The following is a 20,029-nucleotide window of genomic DNA, read 5'->3' as shown; positions in this document are numbered from 1 at the left end:
TTCACATCTTCTGTTGCGATGGCCAATGTTTAATATTTTAATAGTAGAGCTATATACAAGGTCAATCAATTGCACTCATTTAATCAATTAGACTCCTCCAATTCAAGTTTAAGATAGAAAAATGTGTGTTTTTTAATATGTGATTCCTAGAAATATAGTATGAGTATAGACTGCTCACAAATGCTTGAAGATTTAATCCAGATAGTATAAAGTTAAAGTCCCAGTGTCACATCCTGAAGGATGCAAAATCTGTCCTCTGCATTTGACCCATCATGCCCTGAGGGAGCAGTGGGCATCAGCGATGCCGTGCCCGGGAATCATTGGGTGATCTAATGCCCCAATTCCAACCCTGAATACTGAGTGCCAAGCAGGGAGGCAATGGATACCATTTTTACAGTCTTTGGTAAAACCCGGCAGGGAACTGAAACTATACCAGTCTCACGGCGGACATACCACTAGACCACAGAGCTGGGAAGGAGTGCAGGAGTGTAACAGAACACTGAAAGTGTCTCATATATTTGCGCTCCACTCAAAAGTGTTTAAAAAAAAAAAAAAAAAAAAGACACCAAGTAATGGGCTTATTTTAAATTCTTAAAAAAAAAGAAAGAAAGAAATTCAGCTATATAATTCTGTAATTAAATTAGGCAGAAAGTCTCTTCCAGGCTTAACTTTCAGTTCATTAGTCCTTATATGAATTAAAATGAAAAGTTAAAAAAAAAATGCAGAACAAATGTTGAAAGTTTGTGTAGAATCATTGCATCCTAAGAAACGACGGGGGGGTAGTTATTTTTGTTTGTTTGTTTGTTTGTTTGTTTGTTTGTGTGTTTGTATTTAAAGGCAAGGCAAGGCAGCTTTATTTATATGGCGCATTTTTTAGACACAATGTGCAATGTTTAAAGGGAACTGGCAGGATGTATTACTTGGTTTGATTATTATAATCATGTGTAAATATTATTTCAGGTTTAGTTGTAACTTGGCTCACAAATAAACTCCAAACTGAAACAAAATATTCCATCAATGCATTAATTTAGATTAAGAGAAAGGGCGATTACCGTATTTCTCCTGAACGTTCAATGCCCACTGTCACGTGTACTGGGCGTCCTCCTCGGTGCCACTTCAAATATATCCCTCACCATTGCCTCTCAGGCAGGTTACAACTTGGGTTAAATGTGGTGCAAAATCCCCGTTTTAAACATTGTTGTATAAAACGATCAATGTATACATGTTATACTAATCAACCTTGAGATTAAATGGGCTGATTTGTTGTGTCGTGACATTTGATAATGCAGTTTACAAGCGTCAAGCAAATAATGCCTTACATGAAATTAAAAAAAAAATATGAAGAAAAAAGTGTTATTGGCCTTAATTCATCTTCTTCTGTAGGTAACGTGGCCCGTTCTTGGCCAAAATCGTTTCTTAAAATAAAAATAAAGGCGGCTGTGTTGTATAATAAGTGCTATGTTTGAGCCTGAAAGTCGATATTCGGGGGGTTAATCGTTGTTGCTAGCTAGCTGTGCCGCTGACAATCCCGGTGTCTGCGGGCAGTGTTGCTAACACATGCTAACCCGAGTGTTATTCAAGCTACGCCCCTGCTTTCTGTAACTAATTACGCTAACCAGAATGAGTGCTTTCTCTGTGTGATGCCGGGTGCAATTTAAACCGTGCACGTCACCTGGCTCACATTGTGTATATGTTGAAGGGGCGAGAAAGACAAAAGCCGCTTGTGACTGCCACCACGGGGCTGCTACGGACAGTTTTGAATCCCCCTGTCTCCTCCTGCTGCTAGCTCAACTTCCTCATCTGTTTGCGGATGAGGCAGTTTGGCATTTAGCGGGGTTGAACACGCCCAGGCGCTGTTGTATACATGTCTATTTTTCAACGGCGGCACCGGCGACTTAAAGGAAATCGTGCAGTTCATGTTTCGTCAAGAGGTCGGTGTGACGTCTTTTATTCCGTCTTGTTCGTATCTCTTCCAGTACGAGAAGAGGAACATGTCCAGGTATAACATATACAGCATGTTGGACTGGGTCTACGGCGGCGTGGACCCGAAGTTTGAGGGCAACGGGGGCCCCGAGTGTGCCGCCTTCATCACCCCGCAGCAGCGCATTATCGAGAGCCTGGTCATCACCCTCGTCGCCCTGGTGGAGGTCGGCGTGTCGCTCAAGAAGATCAGCCTCTCCAGAGATCACAAGGCGGTCTTAAAAGACGGCACGAAGCCGAAGGAGGACAGTTTGGGCAAGAACCTGTTGCTGGTTGCCCTGTGCATGACTTTCGGAGTGGAGGTCGGCTTCAAATTCGCGACCAAGACTGTGATTTACCTGTTGAATCCATGTCACGTCATAACCATGATCCAGGTGAGGATGACAAGGTTGCCTGTTTTCTTGTGAACTTTCAGATCGCACTGCAACGTTCATTTAACACAATTAAAGAGACCGCTGAATGGATTTTTGTTTTTTTGATTCTATGTTGTTGTTGTTGTTGTTTTGTTGTTTTTTTTACTAAGGCTGGCTATGATTGGAAAAAAGGCTTTATGTTTTTCCAAGCCCATCCCCAATATTATGATTTGACTTGTGAAACATGCTCGACCGAGCTGTTCAAAACTTTAGTGGTTGAATAGTCTGACAGTTGTGTCTCCACATTGTTTGGTATTGTTCCCCTTTTTATACATCTTTTCACCTCTCCATCTGCACCTATATTGCTTAGATCCTGTGAAGACTTGACTAGGATGGCGTGGGGGCAGGGGGGGCAAGTGATTACTTGTATTTCCTTTCCCAATCAGCAGCATTCTTAACCCCTGACAAATATGATCAGAGTTGAAATAATAACAATCAGAAACAAGCTAAACCAAGATTGTTAGAACCTGCAGCACACTCCACTGTTCTGTGCTGAGGAAGTGGTCGTGTCCACCTCTGAAGTAAGACCTGTTGCTTCAAGCTCAGCGATGCAATAGAAACTGAGCTTCATCCAAGTTGAGCCCTGACGATTGTGTACGACTTGCAGGCGCAATATCACAAAAACATCAATGCACAGAGGAGCTTTGTGTACAGCCGCACTAGTAGGTTAGACTTTGATCGAGGTAACAATGGGACTGAAGTAGCTAATGTGTTTGCTGTGCCATTTTTTAATCAGAGGTTTTCGAGAGGCTGAGGGCGCACAGTACTTGGAAGGCTCTCCGTCATTGCTTCTGGTCGGCTGACCTTTATCGTACATGGATGCACACCGTGAATCACAGGAGCGGGATGTGGCCAACTGCCAGCTTTAATGTACTTGACCGATGTACGTGATGAACTATAGAGTTACTTGTTGTATTGGGATGACCCAGGATTACATGATAGTGGTCTGAAAGTATGAGTTAAAAAAAAGACAAAGACTGGTAGTTGCAAAATGGCGTTTATATAAACTGGTGAAGGTGAGGCAAAGAATTTGCACTGAAAAAGTGTAAAAAAAAAAAAGTGGTTGCCTGTTACATAGTGACATTGTTACAGTTGAAAGAGAATCAAGTTCCTCTGGACAACACTGCAGGGACTACGTACAGGCGTTTTTTTTCTTTTCTTTTCTTTTTTTGTTCCAGGAAACAGATTTCTGGGCTTCACTACCTCACATGCAATGGAAGAAGCAAAACAGGAAACGTGTGGCTAACGACTTATTGCGATTTGAGTGTCACACCTATGGGCTTTTCTGTTTTACGGGTATTTATTAATTTGTGAAGATGTTACTCCGTTTGAGCCTCTACTGACTGTGAGCTCCTACCAGGTCACTCGGGTCTGCGGCTGTGCAGTAACTTGGGTGTGGCTCCATTTTCAATCCTTTCCAGATGAAAAGATCAAAGATCGTCCGCCTCGGTTTCCTGTAAGCCTTCAGCTCATACACGCAGCAGCTACAGGCAAAAAAGCAACTTGTCGGGCGACAGTAGGCGAAGGAGCTGATGGTCCCTTTTGATATCATGGTAAACGAGGGCCTCTGTTAATTTCCTGCGGCACTTGCATAGAGATTAGCCAAATTGAGTGGATCTGTAATTAGAGCTGACACGGTTCTGGAGGTATAAGCAAATGTGCCTCCTTCACCTGACTTAGTCATCAGTAGAATCAAACTATTAATTGTGATGTTATTATGCAGGGGGGTGTTTTTGCCAGGATGCCACAGTGCACCACTTTACCACTTGCATGACAATGAGGCCTACGTGCAGAAAAAAGGCCTCGCAAGGTTTGCAGTTTATTTGGTAGGATTGAAAGGGTAGATTTGCAAGCTTGCCTTAACTTCTGATTTATGGGGTAAGAAATGAGGCATTGTATGAGCATTTAGGAAATGTTGGGGGGGTCTTGAAACTCACATTGAAACAGCGACGCATGAATCCACTGTGGTGGATGTGGTAGCAGGGTTTGTTTGTCAGAGGAGCTCTTGATAAGCGAGTGCATATTCAGGTTGTTAATATTATAAGTGTGTTTACACGAATATCACGCAGCACAAAGCTGGCGAAACTGCCGTCAGGTGAGGCGTCTCTCAGCCGCCGAGGTCACCTGTGTTTCAAACGTGGGCCCGGCTGAGTGATCGTTGCTCCACGTACGATGATGGGGTGAAGAGTTCAAAACACGATGACTGATGAGTCGACGCCTCTTGGCTGACAACTGGGATGTCTGTTACATTCCCTCTCCACGCTGGAACTGGAGCAGCTACAGCAGCTCCAGATCACCGACTGATCGGTTTGCTGCCAGCCGTTTCTTCAACTGGGCCCAGTCGGATGGCGTGTGACAGGAAAATCAAATAGTAGAGTTGGCGAGTTGAAATAAGGAGGAGTGTGCAAAATGAAAGAGCTTTTCTTGGGGGGGGGGTTTGCGTGTGGACTAGATGTGATGAACTTGCTGTTCCTCTATAGGTCAGATGCACTGTTTAAAAAACAATTTTCATAGTTTCATTTTTTCATCTGAATTCTTGCTAATCCATTATTAAATACTCTAATCCACATCCCTGTCAGCCAGCCTTATGATGGCGCACCCAATAAGAGTCCTTTTTGTTGTGACCATAGCGAGACAAGACTACCGTGAGCTACCCTGAAAAACAGCAGAAATGCGAACCCTGCAGTCGCAACCGTTTCATCACAACTGAATGGTATTTTGTATCAAAAGAATAACAAAGGCTTCTCTTCCTGAACGGCTGCATGCAGAGTTTAGTCCAAGGCCTCAGTGAACAAATCGGCACATTTAATCATGACTGATTTAGGGAACTTGCTATTTGGCTTGACGGGTTACATGCAGTCGCTACGATGTTGCCGCGTTCAAAAGGTGGATTGCGTCTGGAAGAAAAATGCTGCCAATTATTGTAGGCGTGGTGTGTTGAGTAGCTCAGGAGAGCAAAATAACTGCGACACTTACAGGGTCCTCCGCTGACCCCAGCGGGTTTACCTTCAGCACTTGGTGGCTCTTGGCACTTGCATGTGCAGACGAACACCCTTATCTGGCTAACTTTATTCCCCTGTTGAATCTGAGCAAAGAGGAACTTGGGATAGATGTCCAAAACAGGCTTACGTAAGGTCCCCGTGTAGAGGAAACTTGTCAACTTGTCCCTGCTCCCAACGTGCCGCCAGGTGTTTACACAGAACAGGTTTGCTTGGAATTGAACCGTTTGCAGGTTTAATGATGCCTCGGACAATAGGATCGGTATAATCTTTGGAACAGAGCCACATTTATCAGCTGTAGCTGCAGCGTCAAGTACGACAGATAGTCCTGACAGCAATTCACACTTCATTCTGCTCCGTTAGGTCACACTTGTAAACAAGCGGCTGCTGCTTATCAGTATTGATAAAGTAGTCCATAAGTAGTTTCACCTTGCAAGATGAAAATGATTATGCGGCCGCAGCTGCACTTTTACTCTGAAACTGTCATCTAAGCAGAGGCCTCGCTACGATAGCATTATCAGAAATGCAACCTATTATTTATTATTTTGCAATCACTTAAAACTAACACTGTAATATAAGCTGCATATTACTGGTCACATAATTAAATGTAGTGCACTGCAATGCAGTACTCCTGCTAGGGCAGTGTCTGAGGGTGTGAACTGTCCAAAAATAACCAACACGATTGGTGGGGATTTTTACAGTTTCTCTGCCAGTGTTAATGCTATAGTCCTAAACATTCTTAGCAAGAGGTCCCTTTCATGCTTTTATTGGTGTGAAAGAAGGCAATGTTTAACTGTTGTCAAATTTGTTACACTGCCACGTAGTGAAGCTTTATGAAGTAACACGGTTGTAATGGTCAGTCAGAATTGGCTGTGAAGTTTTATTCTAGTTTTTAATTAAACTGCTTTGTTATTTATTGATTGTGCTGTTGTTGCTTGATGTCAGCTTACTTTCTTCTACGTATTGCCAATCAGCAGGAAATGTGAAGATTCTAATGTCATACGTTTGTCGTCACTTTACATAAATTTATATATCAGCTTTAAAACTAATGGGGAGAAATGAGCATTAGCGTTAATGATGTCTATTAAACTGCAACTACAATGTCAAGGCTCATTGGATCTTAGTAACTGTTTGTGCGTGTGATTATAGCCGGGGTCAGACTGTTTCATGAAGTCACAGAGGCTTTAACACTGTGAATACATTTAATGTAAGCAAAATGATAGTTTCTTCAGTCATATTTTAACCATTATATCACAGCAAACAGATTTATCAGCAATACTGGAGTTTCTACATTTAATTGGAACTTAAAAGCCTTACATAGGTACTAACAGATTTGCACTTTCTAGTTTTTTGGACGTCTTTATACACAGGTCATAGAAAAACGCACACTGAAATTTGAAAAGAAATCCTGACGACAAGCATCTTTGGGGGGGGGGCAAAGCTCTTTCCAAAAGACGAACTGAACAAATCTTGTGTCTGCCACATTCAGAGTGGGCCAGTCCGATTTCCTTTCTCCGCTGCCAGTTGAATGAGTTGGCAACCTCACAATACTTCCTGTTGGTTTGAGGGGCGTCGCTTAGGGAAAGTCATGTGGTGAGCTGTGATGCACCGCAGCGTTTATCTCTCCAGTGGAGAAAAGCCTCCTGTGGCGTTATTTTCTTCCTTTTTCGCTTTTAACAAGGAAGTGTTTTCCTGTTCTGATAGAACTGCTTTCACTCTGGCCTCAGTGCTTGCGGACAGCCTTGCAGCATTCTAGTCCGTGTGAGAACTAAACCCGGCCTGAAACGGCAGCTTTTGGTTTGGTCTGTCATGTAACAGAATGGCTCAAAGTGTGACTGGATGGACGGGAGCTTTTCAAGGTGGCTGTGCAAGAATTCAGAACTTGAAACCTCAATCATCCACGTTCTGTTGCATGACGCCGTAACTTCACTATTCAAGATCTTACAAAGTAAAAGGAATTGTTTCCCAACCCAAAGTCGTTGTTGTGCACTGTATACAACAAGCGTCAGCTTATTATCCCTAAGATGTTTTATCTTCTTGGTGTTCACGCCTGTAACCTTTGATTTCATGAGCTCACCCCAACCCACCCGCTGCCTAATTAGTCCCTTGCCTCTCTGACTTACCTGTTCTCCCGCAGAGAACATTTATGGGAAGACAAGCCCCAGCATGTCTTAAATTTACTGTCATTTAGAGGAAATTGCCATGAGGAAGTGCTTCCTACCTATTGTGCATGATGAAATAGATGTGGGATTCTATTACTCAACATCGTCGGGGCATGGTTTGACCAACCGGGCTGCAGGTTGAAATTACTATGCATCGCTGAAATCACAAGCCTGAGAGCTGATCAACAAGTGGATTTGTACATTAAATCAACGGTAACTAGCTATACACACCATATATCATTGTATGATAAAGTATATCCTAATATAAATAGTTTGACTTTTCTTTTGGTTTGGTTGATTTGAAGCTTGTTTTATTTTTTTTCCCAGTGTCATTCATATATAAAAAAAAAAACAACTTGATTTTGTTAGATATGCGTATTGACAGTGTCAACACTGACAACAAGATGGCTTTTCAGTTACATTGTGGATGAGGAAGCGCAACCAGTCAGATGAGTCCATTATTTGCATAAAATCCATTTCTGTCCCCCTGTGCACAGTGCATTTGCAGAGATAATGTTGCTCCCTGAGGCCAGATGGGCACTGCACTGCTGTCACAAACATACATGCACCCACCTACAGAATGATATCCATATGCACCTGCTTCCATTAGCAGAGCAGAGTTCCTTTCCACCACGCATTAATCCAAACTTCTTTCGGGGGGGATAAAAAACCCTGCGGATGGTTGATGGCAGTTTGGGCTTCAGTGAAGTGTGGACTATTCAGTTGAGCATGTCATACATGTAAAAATACATTTTGAAAATGAACAGGCAAAGAAAGGAATGCAGCATCTGACAGATTCTTATTTTCTGCAACCATATTTGAAATTGCTAATATAAAACACAGTGTGTAAGTAGTTAATAAATGTTGAGAGTGGTGACTGAAATTCAAAAATCTGAAGCAATGGAACACAGTCCAAAGCAAAACACATTGAATTGGAGTCTGTAAATGCAACATTTGATCCAACAGTTTCAGTTTCATCTCGGTTTCAGCTGCTTTACGTCTCATACAGTTTTACATTTTGAAAGACACTGCTCTTGCTTTTTTGAAATGCTGTGGTAGTTTGACTGAGGGAGTCTTGCACTTTGTTCTGTGATATTCTGTTTGATGCTATGAAGTATTGAATGCTCACAGGGTAGGTTACATGAGTTGAGAGGTGTGTCCAGCAAGTCAATCTTTCAAACATCAGCCAGCCGCTACATTTCTTTCTTGTGATGTTATTTCCAATTGTTGCTTTCGAAGGAAACACATTCTTCCACCAGGCAACAGTTTGAACTTATCTGCATTTGTGCTATCCTCCTCCTCCTCCTCCTCCTCCTCTTCCTCCACCTCATGCTTCTGTGTAACCTGATTGGAATCCATTTTTTAACAATCAGCAAGTGAGGTTTTTTGATGGTGCACTATAATATATAATCAGAAACTTCCTCACGTTACATAATTTTACAAACCTTCGCACACTGGATGCATAATTAATAAACAACATCAACAAACATTCAGATCCAATTTTTTTTGACTGCGGTAAAAACACGGGAAAGAATATTTGCAGAATTGAGGACTGCCTGCCCTTCCGCCAGAGTAGAGATGGAGCAGAGAGATTCGCTCCCACGTAGAAGTTGCACCAGCTAGTGATGGACATGAACCACTGTGATTGGTCGACACATTTGTTTGCAGTGCAAAAATGAGAAAAAAGTAAAAAAGTTGCCCTATCAGCACAAGATATTGGTCAGAAATAAACAAATAGGAATTGTTGTTCTTAAAAATATTTTTCTGGAAACTGCAACGTTCATTATATCCTTTATAAATCAGTACTTTCATCTGATGTTTGTCTTTACTTGTTTGTTTTTTTTCAAAATGTAAGAGTTCAACTATTCCAGTGTTTCTGCCACATTGGAAAGAAATCTGCACAAGCTGCTTCATAAATCCCTAGTTTTCTTGAAACTAGCCGTCCTTACTCTGCATTTGGTAAGTCCTTGGTGATTCAGATGTGAATCACAAATTATGCAGCCTGGCAGGTCTTCAGGTGATGGCACAGTCCCGTTGTGAATGTAGAACCCCACAAAAACATTGTCAACATGTGGCAATTGGGGACCATAGGGTCTGCGGCTAAACGGCATTGATTATTTGCCCTCCCTGCTGTCCCAGGAGTAATCGGTGGATGATGGTTTCAGTCGACAGCCCAGTTTGAAATCAGGTCGTAGAACACACACTGGCCGATAACACACTGCCGTTTTAATGCTTTCACATTCTTTGCTGATTGTCCGAGCATCCACCTGGTTCTCATCTGGGCTCCACAGGATTGTTTCCTTGTTTGTACCTGCAAACACTTCTTCATTCAATGCTCCCACTTCTTTATTGTATTCATAAAACTCGTTCAAGCAATCAGTTCCTTTTCTGCACCCACACCTTGGAAGGCGTTCAAGCCGTTTTAATCACTCATTTTCTCTTCCTCCACAGATTTTCCTGCTGGCCTGCCCGCCGTGTAAGACAGCGATGGTTGTTTTTAGGTGAGTGAGACTGTTCTCTTGGTCTTCCACCTGTAGCTCCCTGGACGAGTTAGTGGTGTGACTCAGAGTTTCTTGCATTATTCAGTTCTGCTCGCTGCACCTCTGACTTCCAGAAGGAGAGGCGCTCACGGTCGAAGCGTACAGACAGATATTATTAACCAGGGTTGGGGTTCTTCATAAAAGTATTTGCATGTAGGTCGTAATGGCTCGCAGGCCTCCAGACATAAAATTTGGCTCCCACAATGCCCTGCTGTAATGAACTTGTTTGGTTTTCTAGTCCTCCCTCGCTCTCACACACAAACACTCACACACACGTACAAGCACAAGCGTTCTGGTCTGTGCGGTTAATTATTCATGAGAAATGTCTGTGCTTTCGCCAGTGGGAAGAGAAAAGTTGGATTTGCTCGGAAATAGATGCAAGCCAGGTTGCTGGCTGATGCGTCCGGCCCAGGGGAGCCGTGCAGCGCAGAGCTGCTGGTTTTTATTAAGGCGGCGCAGCAACGTCTCACCTGGAATAACCATAAACTTTTAGAAACACCCTGCAACAGTGAAAAATCATATTTGCCCAATGGGACGAGATGTTATTTCTCAAGTTAATGTAATAGTGTGTCAGCTTACCAGATCTTTTGTCAAGGGGTCTTTTTCCCCCTCCAGGGTGGAAACTGTTGAGCGTGCACTGGATTCGAAAGACGAGCTAGCACCTTCCCATCTCACAGAGCCACACCCTTTAGTCTAGTCTAGTCTAGTCTAGTGTAGTCTAGTCTAGTCTAGATTAGGTAACTTTATTCATCTACAGCAGTGTAATTCAGTTGTTTCAGCAGCTCTGCAGGCACACAAAGAGACTGATGCAAAGTGGCGGGTGCATAAATCGCCTCAGAAGATAAAAACTGTAGTTTAATATTTACACTAGATACAGGCATGCATACGGAATGTACTGTTTCCAAATGCAGGTGTTTAAACATACAGCACGCATCTTGTGACTCTTTTCCTTTGGGCCGTTTGAGTGCAAACCGCAGTATGACCTACTGACAAAAAGTTGTGTTGATACAAATACCTTTCAGGTGCCTTGAAATTCAATCCCAGAGCCAAACATCCCAGGTTTGTTGGGAGGAGTACATGAGAAACATATCTCCATGCTTCATAATAAAAAATAGACTATGCATGTAGTATTACTGGGTTTATTGGTCAAGCTGTAATAGCTTTACTTCTGTCCAGTTGGAGGAGATGTAGCTTGTACAAACATGATCTTTTGCCCACTAAAGTAGTGCAGCGTGAAGTGTAAGCACACTTGCAGACATATTTATACCACAAATACAAGTCCGAGAGTCTAGTCTGAGATTTAAGTGTTTTCAAAACTTACACAATGCTTTTCTATCATGTATCATATAGCTGCAAAATAGCTGCAGTTCCCCATTTACCTCAAGTTGTAAAGAGGTTGCAGGAGAATTAAAATGTTCCAAGAAAATAATGACAGAGCACATAGTACATCCAGTCTGTCTGTAAAACATCTTCAGTGTCAGTGCTGTACGTCGCACAGTGACAACCAATAATCATGGGACAAGTGTGTATGTATTGGAGCAGACTGTTTTTGCAGGAAGGGTCTGGAGGCCCCCCGGAGTGACAGCTGGGCTCATCTGAGCCGACAATCCCGCAGCACTGCTGTTTTCTCAGTGACCTTGGCTGTCATAACAGTCATTTTGGCTCATTTGACAAAGTGTCGCGGTCGGAGGACACGGATGTCGGTCCACACTGGGGCACGCAGCCTGTCTCGTGCACTGCATTCACTGACACTTGGTGGTACCGTCCCGACAAAGCAAGTCAGGAGTCCACTAGTTGTATCCAACTAGTGTCCCGAAGCCCTTCTGGCAAAACCAGTGCAAGCGCACTGAATTCTCGTCGGGCTCCGTCAGGTGTCATCGCACAGGCTGACTGCTTCGTATCGCTCCAACTATCAGCTGGCTGACATCCTCCCTGCAAGGTTGGACAACAAATCTTCGATTCCTGTCTGCACAGCGAGATGAAGCCGCCGCCACTGCTGACACTCTTCCCACCGGTTCCTCTCGGTTCCTGTTGGCGCCGATCCAATACTGCGATATCCCAACACGACGTGTTCTTTAAATGTCCGTCCACATCGATCCGGTCTGAACACCTGGTGGTCATGTGACCTCCTGGTCTGACTAGCTGTAGGATGAAGGGAATTTGTTGTTTTTCACCAAAAATCTAGACATGTATGCAAACAGATCTTTTCTCTCGTTTCCGCCCCCTAATGATCCGACTCCATGAATCCGCTTTTTACGGCCTACTGCAAAAATGCTTTGTTGTGCCATGCACATGATTGGAAGGGAATGGAGGGAGGCAAAATGCAGCTATGAGAAGTAAGATGTCATTGCTTACTTGGAAAAGGTAACAGTGAAGGATGAGAGGGTTTTGTGACTTCAAACTGCTCGTTTTAGCTGTAGCACTTTCTGGAAAAACAGCAGGGCTAAACAACAGCCGGCTCTCAGGTGACACATTGGAGGTACACAAAGTGAACGTTGCCTTACATTGGGCCTTTTTGATACGCTTGAAATGAAACGGTTGTTCTCCTTTCCCAATGTGTCTGCTTTCAGGCTGCACGTCCACATGCTTAATGGTGCGTTGCTGGCTCTCATGTTCCCTGTGGTCAACACTCGGCTGGTGAGTACCCCCCCGTTCACTCATCTTTAAAGCTCTTTGTCCGTCCGCGAGACACCAACTCTCCTTTCTGTCCGCTGTGTTTGAGTTTGTGACAGATGAGCAGCGGAGGAATCGCAATCCTGCACTTTTTGATATGTTAAGCGAGCTGCGTCGTTGCTCCTCTCTGCACACATGTGGCGTTCATTAGGATGGCTGTTCAGACAAACGTAGTTTCCCCGCCCGCGGATGAACACTGTGTTGCCTGGAAATTGTTCCCTAAAGAGCTGCAGATGCGGAACTAACTTACAAAAAAAAAAATAAAAAGGCTCGAATGCTGCATGTGAGTTTGTGAAATGGAAACTTATGGAATCAAACGCTGCTAATATGCTCAGGCGTTTCGCAACACTGCTTCTTATATTCATGCGCGCTGGTGGCCGAAGTGATTCGAACACCTGGCAGATATGAAAACAACGACCTTTGTGTGTTGTTGAGTTCATTTCATGCAACATGCAGACGGTTGCTCCGAGCACAGCCAACCTCAGATGAAGTGAGCACTCTTAACTTTAATATGTCTTATGTAAGCATATATTTGTGATGATAAATATTTATATTTGTACTACACATATTTAGCATTAATGCTACATTGATGAGCATCCCCTTTGGCAGACGAACCCCACAGTGCTTACTGTACATAGTTATAAATAAGCTCGACCAGAAAAAGGTAAATTATATTACAACCCCCAGAAATCTTCTTGCAACAAAATTTGCCTCATTTGTATTTGAAATGGAAGCCCTGGTGCTTGTTGTATGTGGAAGGGTTGCTTTACATTTTACCCTGAAAACACGCTTTGTTTTCGCTCTTTGCTGACATCTATTTTAAATAAATCTCTTCAAGAAACGGAGCCATGAATAAAACTTGCTGTCTTTTCATTTTGCTGCGTCCCCGTCCGCATTACGATCGTTTTGTCCCTCTGAGGCGGAGCTGCAGTCTGATCTGAGGTCACCTCTGGCGCAGTAAAACCCCCCAAACAACACTTCAGGGGCCCGGAAGTATTGAATTTTCAGCTCGAGCTGACGGCAGATCAGGACCCACCACATCATCATTATGTGTTGCGGTAACTGAAAGGATTGTGCTCTCTCCGCAGCTCCCGTTTGAGAAGGAGATCTACTACATCCAGCACTCCATGATGTACCTCGTGCCTCTTTACCTGTTCAGGAAAGGAGGTACGTGCTGCATTCTCAAAGCTTTTCATTCACAGGGTTATCCAAGTCCTTAAAACAAACAGCTGCTCTGCTTTTGCTCACAATCTGGTTTGCCTTCATGTTTAAGTCCATTCTCAGATTTTTATCTTTCATGCCAATGGTGCAGCTTGGATGATTTGTTATGTAGCTCTCCCAAAAAACGATGTTTAGGAATTTATCTTTCAGTTTTAGCTTCCTGCTAAAACAGTTGACTGAACATCGGTGCAGTGAATGCTGCATGCTAGAGGACATTGATGGCACTTCAAAGTAAACATGCATACATTTGACACTTTTGCCAAAGGTCCTCTAAAAGAAGGCGGTCAGAGTTCCTCTGGGTGCGACTGCGAGAGGCGCAGCTCGACAGTTCTGATAAAATTGCAGCTTACTTAACCTTCAGATATTCCCAGCAGTACATTTAAATCCACAGTGTGTTATCTTTTCGTGCAAAAGCCCGATATTGGAGCTGCAGAAGCATGTCTGGATAAAGCAATCTAGTGGAGACGCACCGAGGAACCACTTGGCTGCTCCCAAGGGTGGCGGCGTGATAAAAGTGCGAACATGAACCCCCGAAGTTTGCTCGGGAAAAAAAAAGAAAAAGACTTCCTGAATAGTTAAGATCAATGTGTAGTTTTACAAATACAACATCCCATAGTGCAGATGGGGCGGGCAGTCATTTCAAGGCTGCTTCCTGTCAGTCAGTGATCTGCCAGTCACTCACTCCCTGTGCATCTCGCCTAACACCTGCGGCACACACAGGAGGAAATGTTCCGTGTGTGAATTGATAAAATTGATGCACGTGTGTCGCCCTCCCCGGGTGCCGCTACAAGGAACAGGAACAGCCAGTTCTTTCACAAAGGCCTGCACGTCTTCTGTATGCGACTACGGTCTGCTTCAAGGTGAACTCACAATGGCGTAAGCAGGTCTCAGTGTTGAGCCTGGAAGCTGCTTGCAGCCTGACTCTGAATATTCTTTCAAAATGTAATCTAGTCAAGTATGTTCAATGGTATAGGGTGTGGTTCTCCAGGTTTTTGCTTTTCTTTTCTTAGCCTTTTTTGTTTTGTTTTGTTTTGTTCTTATTTCATAACAGGAAAAACTCTTAAAAGCCACTTGGTATTTCTCTGCTGCTTCTCTGACACAAGCGTTTCCTCTCCGCAGGCGTTTACAAGCCCGAACCTTTGGGTGACATGTGGTGGTCGCTGCTCTCCAACGGCATCCTGTTCGTCTATCACTTCCTCTTCTTGCAGCTTCTTGGCCTGGTAAGATGTAGCCCTCTGCTGGCCATCAAGGTGTATCGCAGCACGTGGCTGCGGAAAGAGCCCCGGTAAACTGAGGCACCACTGTCATCTTCCCAGTGGGACAATTGGTGGAGAATATGGTGCAGTGCGATTAAATGCAGCGCAGGTGTGCCTGAGTGATAGTTTCCGTTTTGAATAATACATTAATATTCAAAAATGTTTTTTTTAAATGAATTAGAACAGTACAGTCAGAGGAGGATCTTCCACACTTCTCAGTCACTAATGACAAACCTACACTGGCTTTCAGTCACTCACACAAATGCCAATTTTTAATGCCGCAATGTTAAAACTCCCTGCAGGAGGTGGTGCACCCGTATATTCACTGCTTCTCTCAGACGGCCTCTGGAGGCTTGGCTACAGTCCAGCTCAGACGCCCTGACAATCGCTGTTCTGCTCCAGCGACGGTTTGTTTGGTTCACAGACCAAGACGCCGTCTGACCAAAAGGTCACATGACATGGTTATTGAGACATTGACTTTTTATTATTGTGGTTTGACTTTACCACCGCTGTCAGCTATCCTCTCATGAACAAATGTGTGCTTCAACTTAAAGGCTCTACTTACATGATCAACAATATCACTGTAGCTGCAACTCCATGCATTTTACTCAAAAGCAGACTATCCTAATTCTTTGTGAGTGCTGTGTTACACTCAGGAGCTATGGAGGTTCTGTTTAGAACATTTCTGGTGCAGTGATTCATTCATTCATGCATTCAATCACTCAATTATAAATTGTAATCTTATCAATTATAATGAAATGAATGCCGTCATTGCTAAGGACTCAAATCATTCAGTAATCACAAGTCATTCTGCAGTTGCATCTACCAGGGGTGGGCAAACTTTTTGACTTGCGGGCCACAATTGGTTCTAAAATTTGCCAGAGGGGCAGGAGCAGATGGATGGAGTGTTTTGGTGACCCATCTCATAGGAGGAAAAACATATCATGGGATATGTAGTGAACCTGCTTTAATGTCAATTGAAATGAACAAAAGTGTTGCAACAAAATGTGTCTTTGAAGCCCCATGGTATTTCGCTCTTTATTGAAATGACTCTTGAAACAAAAAGTGTGAAATACAGACGTTTTATGACTCACTTACTTTATATGATTTCTTCAAGTTCGGTGGGCCAGTTTAAAAAGCTTAACCGGCCTGTTATATCTGCGTTATAACCATGATGATGATGATGATGATGCAAAGTGTCGTCCCTGCTGCTCTAACAGACCTCATTATCCAAAGCAACAGCCGTTAATTCAGCCCGAATCCTGCCGCTGTCCTGTTTTCACCGAGCCCTTGTGTCCCCTGCAGGTGACCGAGGTCAACCTGAACAACATGCTATGCCCGGCCGTGTCCGACCCCTTCTACGGCCCCTGGTACCGGGTGTGGGCCACGGGCCACCAGACCCTGCTGACCCTCCTCCACGGGAAGGCCGTCACGTTCCTCTCGCAGCACACGGGCTCGGCGTGCAGATTCCTGCAGGACACATTCCGACTGCGCAGCAAGAAGGTGGACTGAGGGATCGGCGACGGTGGCGGCGGCGCTCGCAGACTGTTCCGCTGTTTTAAACGCTTCATTTAATGCATCTTTTAAGACTCGCCGTCTGTTTTACGAAGAGAAGGGAGAAGCTCCGTGGCAGCAAATAGAAGTCTTTTTTTTTTCTCCACCCTTTCTTTGTTTCTTTTTAATTGTTGAAAATAGTCACATTACAAACACAAACACACACTTGCATGCAAGTAGTAAAAGCCAGTAGCTGGTAGAAGTTGCTAAGTCAGGCAGATATTTAACCATTATTTTGTACAATCATAAAAAAAAAAAATCCAAGTGGAATCGTGAAGGATTTTTTTTCTCAAGCTGCCTTTTGTGTACAGTTCCGAGGTCAGACAACAGATGTCACCTGAACGTCACTACGGATCTGCAGTTGTTACGCTTTCATTTCTTTGCGCCGCGGTGGCGCTGCGGTTAGTTAGCGTAGTTAGCCAGGCAAAGCGTTTTTTCTGTTTTGGGTTTTTTCTTTTGTCTGAAGTGCGTGTTGAGGGGCAGGTGGGGGACCATGAATGTGAGCTGTGCCGCGGGAGTCGACGCGGTCGCCTCTTCCGTGTGTCGTCACGATTGCGAGTAGAAGCTTCTTTATGGCGTCCCTCTTCTGCAAAACACTACCACACACATCCACGGGTTCTGTAAACATTGTAAGTGGCCTATATTTTTTTATACATGCATATGTACATAGACGTATCCAACCTCTTCTGAAACCATTCCAGTCGCGATCATTAGGGGACACGAGGAAGTGTTGCGTGCTGACGGTTTGTTGTGACATGTGAATGCATGGATCTACACTGGGACGTTGTTATTATTACTGCTGCTCTGTCCATCCTTTTCTCTGGACCACATTCAGTGAGCTGGGAACTTTCTGTGGGACGAATGTTTGTGTGCCTCCATCGAGCCAATCCAGTGGGAAAAAAAAAACACACACACACACACACATTTCTGCGCTGGTACATTGCACCACGACACGACACCCTGAGGTCAACCCCGCCAACGTGCGTGTATCAAGTCACAGCCAGTGTGCGGTGCTGAAAGGAGAGAGAGAGGGGGAAAAAAATCATCTTCATGAAGTCACTTTGGGTCAAGGGCCCTGTCAAGAGAAAGTATTAGGCAGCCGATTGATAATGGGAACGTCAGCCATGGTATATGTCATTTCAAGGGTGAGGGGGTGTGGGGTGTGTGCACTACTGTAGCATTTTCTGCACTTCATTGTCAAGAAGGGATAAGACAAACTTGTTTGTCAACAAGTTTGATTGTTTTTGTGCTGTATTGAAAAATAAAAAATACATTTCAGCTGGCTGTTTGGCTCCTGTGTATTGCAGATTTTTGCCCTTTCAATAACACCGCAGGGCTACACGGTGGCACCTCACAACAAGGAGGTTGTGGGTTCGATGCCGGGCCTGAGCCCTTTCTATGTGGAGTTTGCGTGCTCTCCCTGTGACTGCGTGGGTTCTCCAGCTTCCTCCCACTGTCTAAGAAGGAGGCCATCTGGAAACTCTAAATTGTCCGTATGTGTGAGTGCAATGGTTTGTTTTTGACTTGTCCAGGTGTCACTTTGCCTTCGCCCTACAGCAGCTGGGATGGGATCCAGCAGACGCCCGTGACCCTGAGCTCAGGAGGAGGCAGGTATAGAAAATGGATGAGTGGAATAATAGTAGAACACTTAACACTGCCGCAACAATGCATGTTTATAGCTTTCATAAGTTCAGCAGTATTACATGATCCAGCTAGTTAACTAGTGAAGTTTGCTAGTTTAGCTTAACTTACACCGAGACTGGCCAGCTTTATCTGCTTTAGCTCTAAATCGTCTTTGCTTTTGATTTTTTTACCTGTGAAAACCAGCTGCAGTAGTTGCTTCCTTCCAGTTGCACTATAGGCCAGATTGGATTGATTCGCCACCATCAAGTACAAAAAAATGAATTTCCTTTCCTTCATGTTTGTTAAAACACACTAGACAGTTTTACATGTCTGTGTGTTCCCTTCTTGGATGGAGCCCACCACAGGCCAAAGAGTTGCCTGAGAGTCGACCCCACATATTTAAAGGACCCATGATGCACCCATTTTTTTTTCTTTCTCATCCTGAACTCCAGTCTCCACCATCAAGTACCGAAAAACCACTCTAGGTCACTAAAAATATCATTTTAGTCCTCCGTTAACGGTCTACAGCAAAAAAAAAAAAAAAAACGTTTGGAAGGGGAAACAACCACAGAGCTGTTAGATTGTCTCCAACAAAATCCTAGCTGGGGGTTTGTTGTCATAACCTGGTGGTGGTAACACTGCTCCTTATGACATCACAAAGGGTTCCATTCAAGAACAGGCTAAACACAAATTATAGTTGGAAAACACAGGTGAGGGGAATGTCGCACAGCATGGGTCCTTTACTTTTTGATATTAAGTGTTTAAATTGGTAATAGACCCATCTTATTAACAGCAATACAATTAAAATATTTCCTCTCCAAACAAATTATTACATTAATCTATCCATCCATTTTCTGTACCAGATTAGTCCCTGCACAGGGCCGGGGGGGTCTGCTGGAGTCTATCCCGTATCATTATTATTATTATTACAAAAATTATCCAAGTAAGTGGAGAAAATAAAAATAAAAATACTCTGGAGAATTTATGAAGAACTCACAGCAGGATTGGATGATCTGCCCTCTCAGAAGTCCTTGATGTGATGTATTGACTGGGGGGGGGCTGTTACCATAGGCCCAGAGCGTTTTATCGCTTCCGAAGAGAGACGCAAAGTAAGGTTTATTTAATTTAATACCACCACAGAGGAACAGAGCTGATCCATTTAGGCCTGGAAATGTTGCTTTGTACACCACTGAAAACACAATATGCAGTCTGGGATGCAGGGGAGTTTAACTTACAGACGTCCATTTTCGAATTCCAAATGCAGGAGATACGACAGAAAACACTTTGCCAAGGCTGCGTTCAAACAGCAGGCCCAAGTAACAATGATGATTAACAAAATAATAATAGAATATATGAAACAATATAAAAAGTCTTATCTCGCGGGGTCACAGTGAGGTCTAAGGTCAGTCAATGAAACCAACATGCAACATGCAAGCTGAAGCGCAGCTGTCGTCAGCTGAAACAAGAAGCAGCTGCTGGAGGTGAGGCAGGTGGTGGAAAGGCACTTTGATTCACCACAGCAAGACTGGGCGCCGCGTCAACACACAAGGTAGTCACTCTGCATCAGCCAGGCCTCTCCGGAGCAGACTGGGCTTCCAAGGCCTGAGG

At 43.9% G+C, this 20,029-nt stretch overlaps 1 protein-coding gene across 1 annotated transcript; it reads left to right on the top strand.

Moving 5' to 3' along the window:
• Positions 1-1,511: 1,511 nt before the first annotated feature.
• tmem164 (transmembrane protein 164) lies at positions 1,512-18,082 on the top strand. The gene is made up of 6 exons (XM_076020245.1): positions 1,512-2,354; positions 10,006-10,055; positions 12,665-12,731; positions 13,856-13,934; positions 15,108-15,208; positions 16,550-18,082. Exons 1-6 carry the CDS (start codon positions 1,917-1,919, stop codon positions 16,754-16,756), a joined length of 942 nt encoding a protein of 313 aa, XP_075876360.1. The 5' UTR covers positions 1,512-1,916; the 3' UTR covers positions 16,757-18,082.
• The last annotated feature ends 1,947 nt before the right edge of the window (positions 18,083-20,029 follow it).

The sequence above is a fragment of the Nelusetta ayraudi genome, unplaced genomic scaffold (assembly GCF_046127955.1).
Source record: "Nelusetta ayraudi isolate G7.1 ecotype Tasmania unplaced genomic scaffold, CSIRO-AGI_Nayr_v1 ptg000011l, whole genome shotgun sequence".
NCBI lineage: Eukaryota > Metazoa > Chordata > Actinopteri > Tetraodontiformes > Monacanthidae > Nelusetta > Nelusetta ayraudi.
This window is presented reverse-complemented; position numbering and strand designations above follow the sequence as displayed.

Bases quoted from the DNA above. Each gene is read 5' to 3' on its own strand.
- tmem164 (XM_076020245.1), top strand. From the start codon at position 1,917: ATGTTTCGTCAAGAGGTCGGTGTGACGTCTTTTATTCCGTCTTGTTCG. The intron at 2,355-10,005 runs GTGAGGATGACA...CTTCCTCCACAG, and splicing joins ACGTCATAACCATGATCCAG to ATTTTCCTGCTGGCCTGCCC. The intron at 10,056-12,664 runs GTGAGTGAGACT...GTCTGCTTTCAG, and splicing joins ACAGCGATGGTTGTTTTTAG to GCTGCACGTCCACATGCTTA.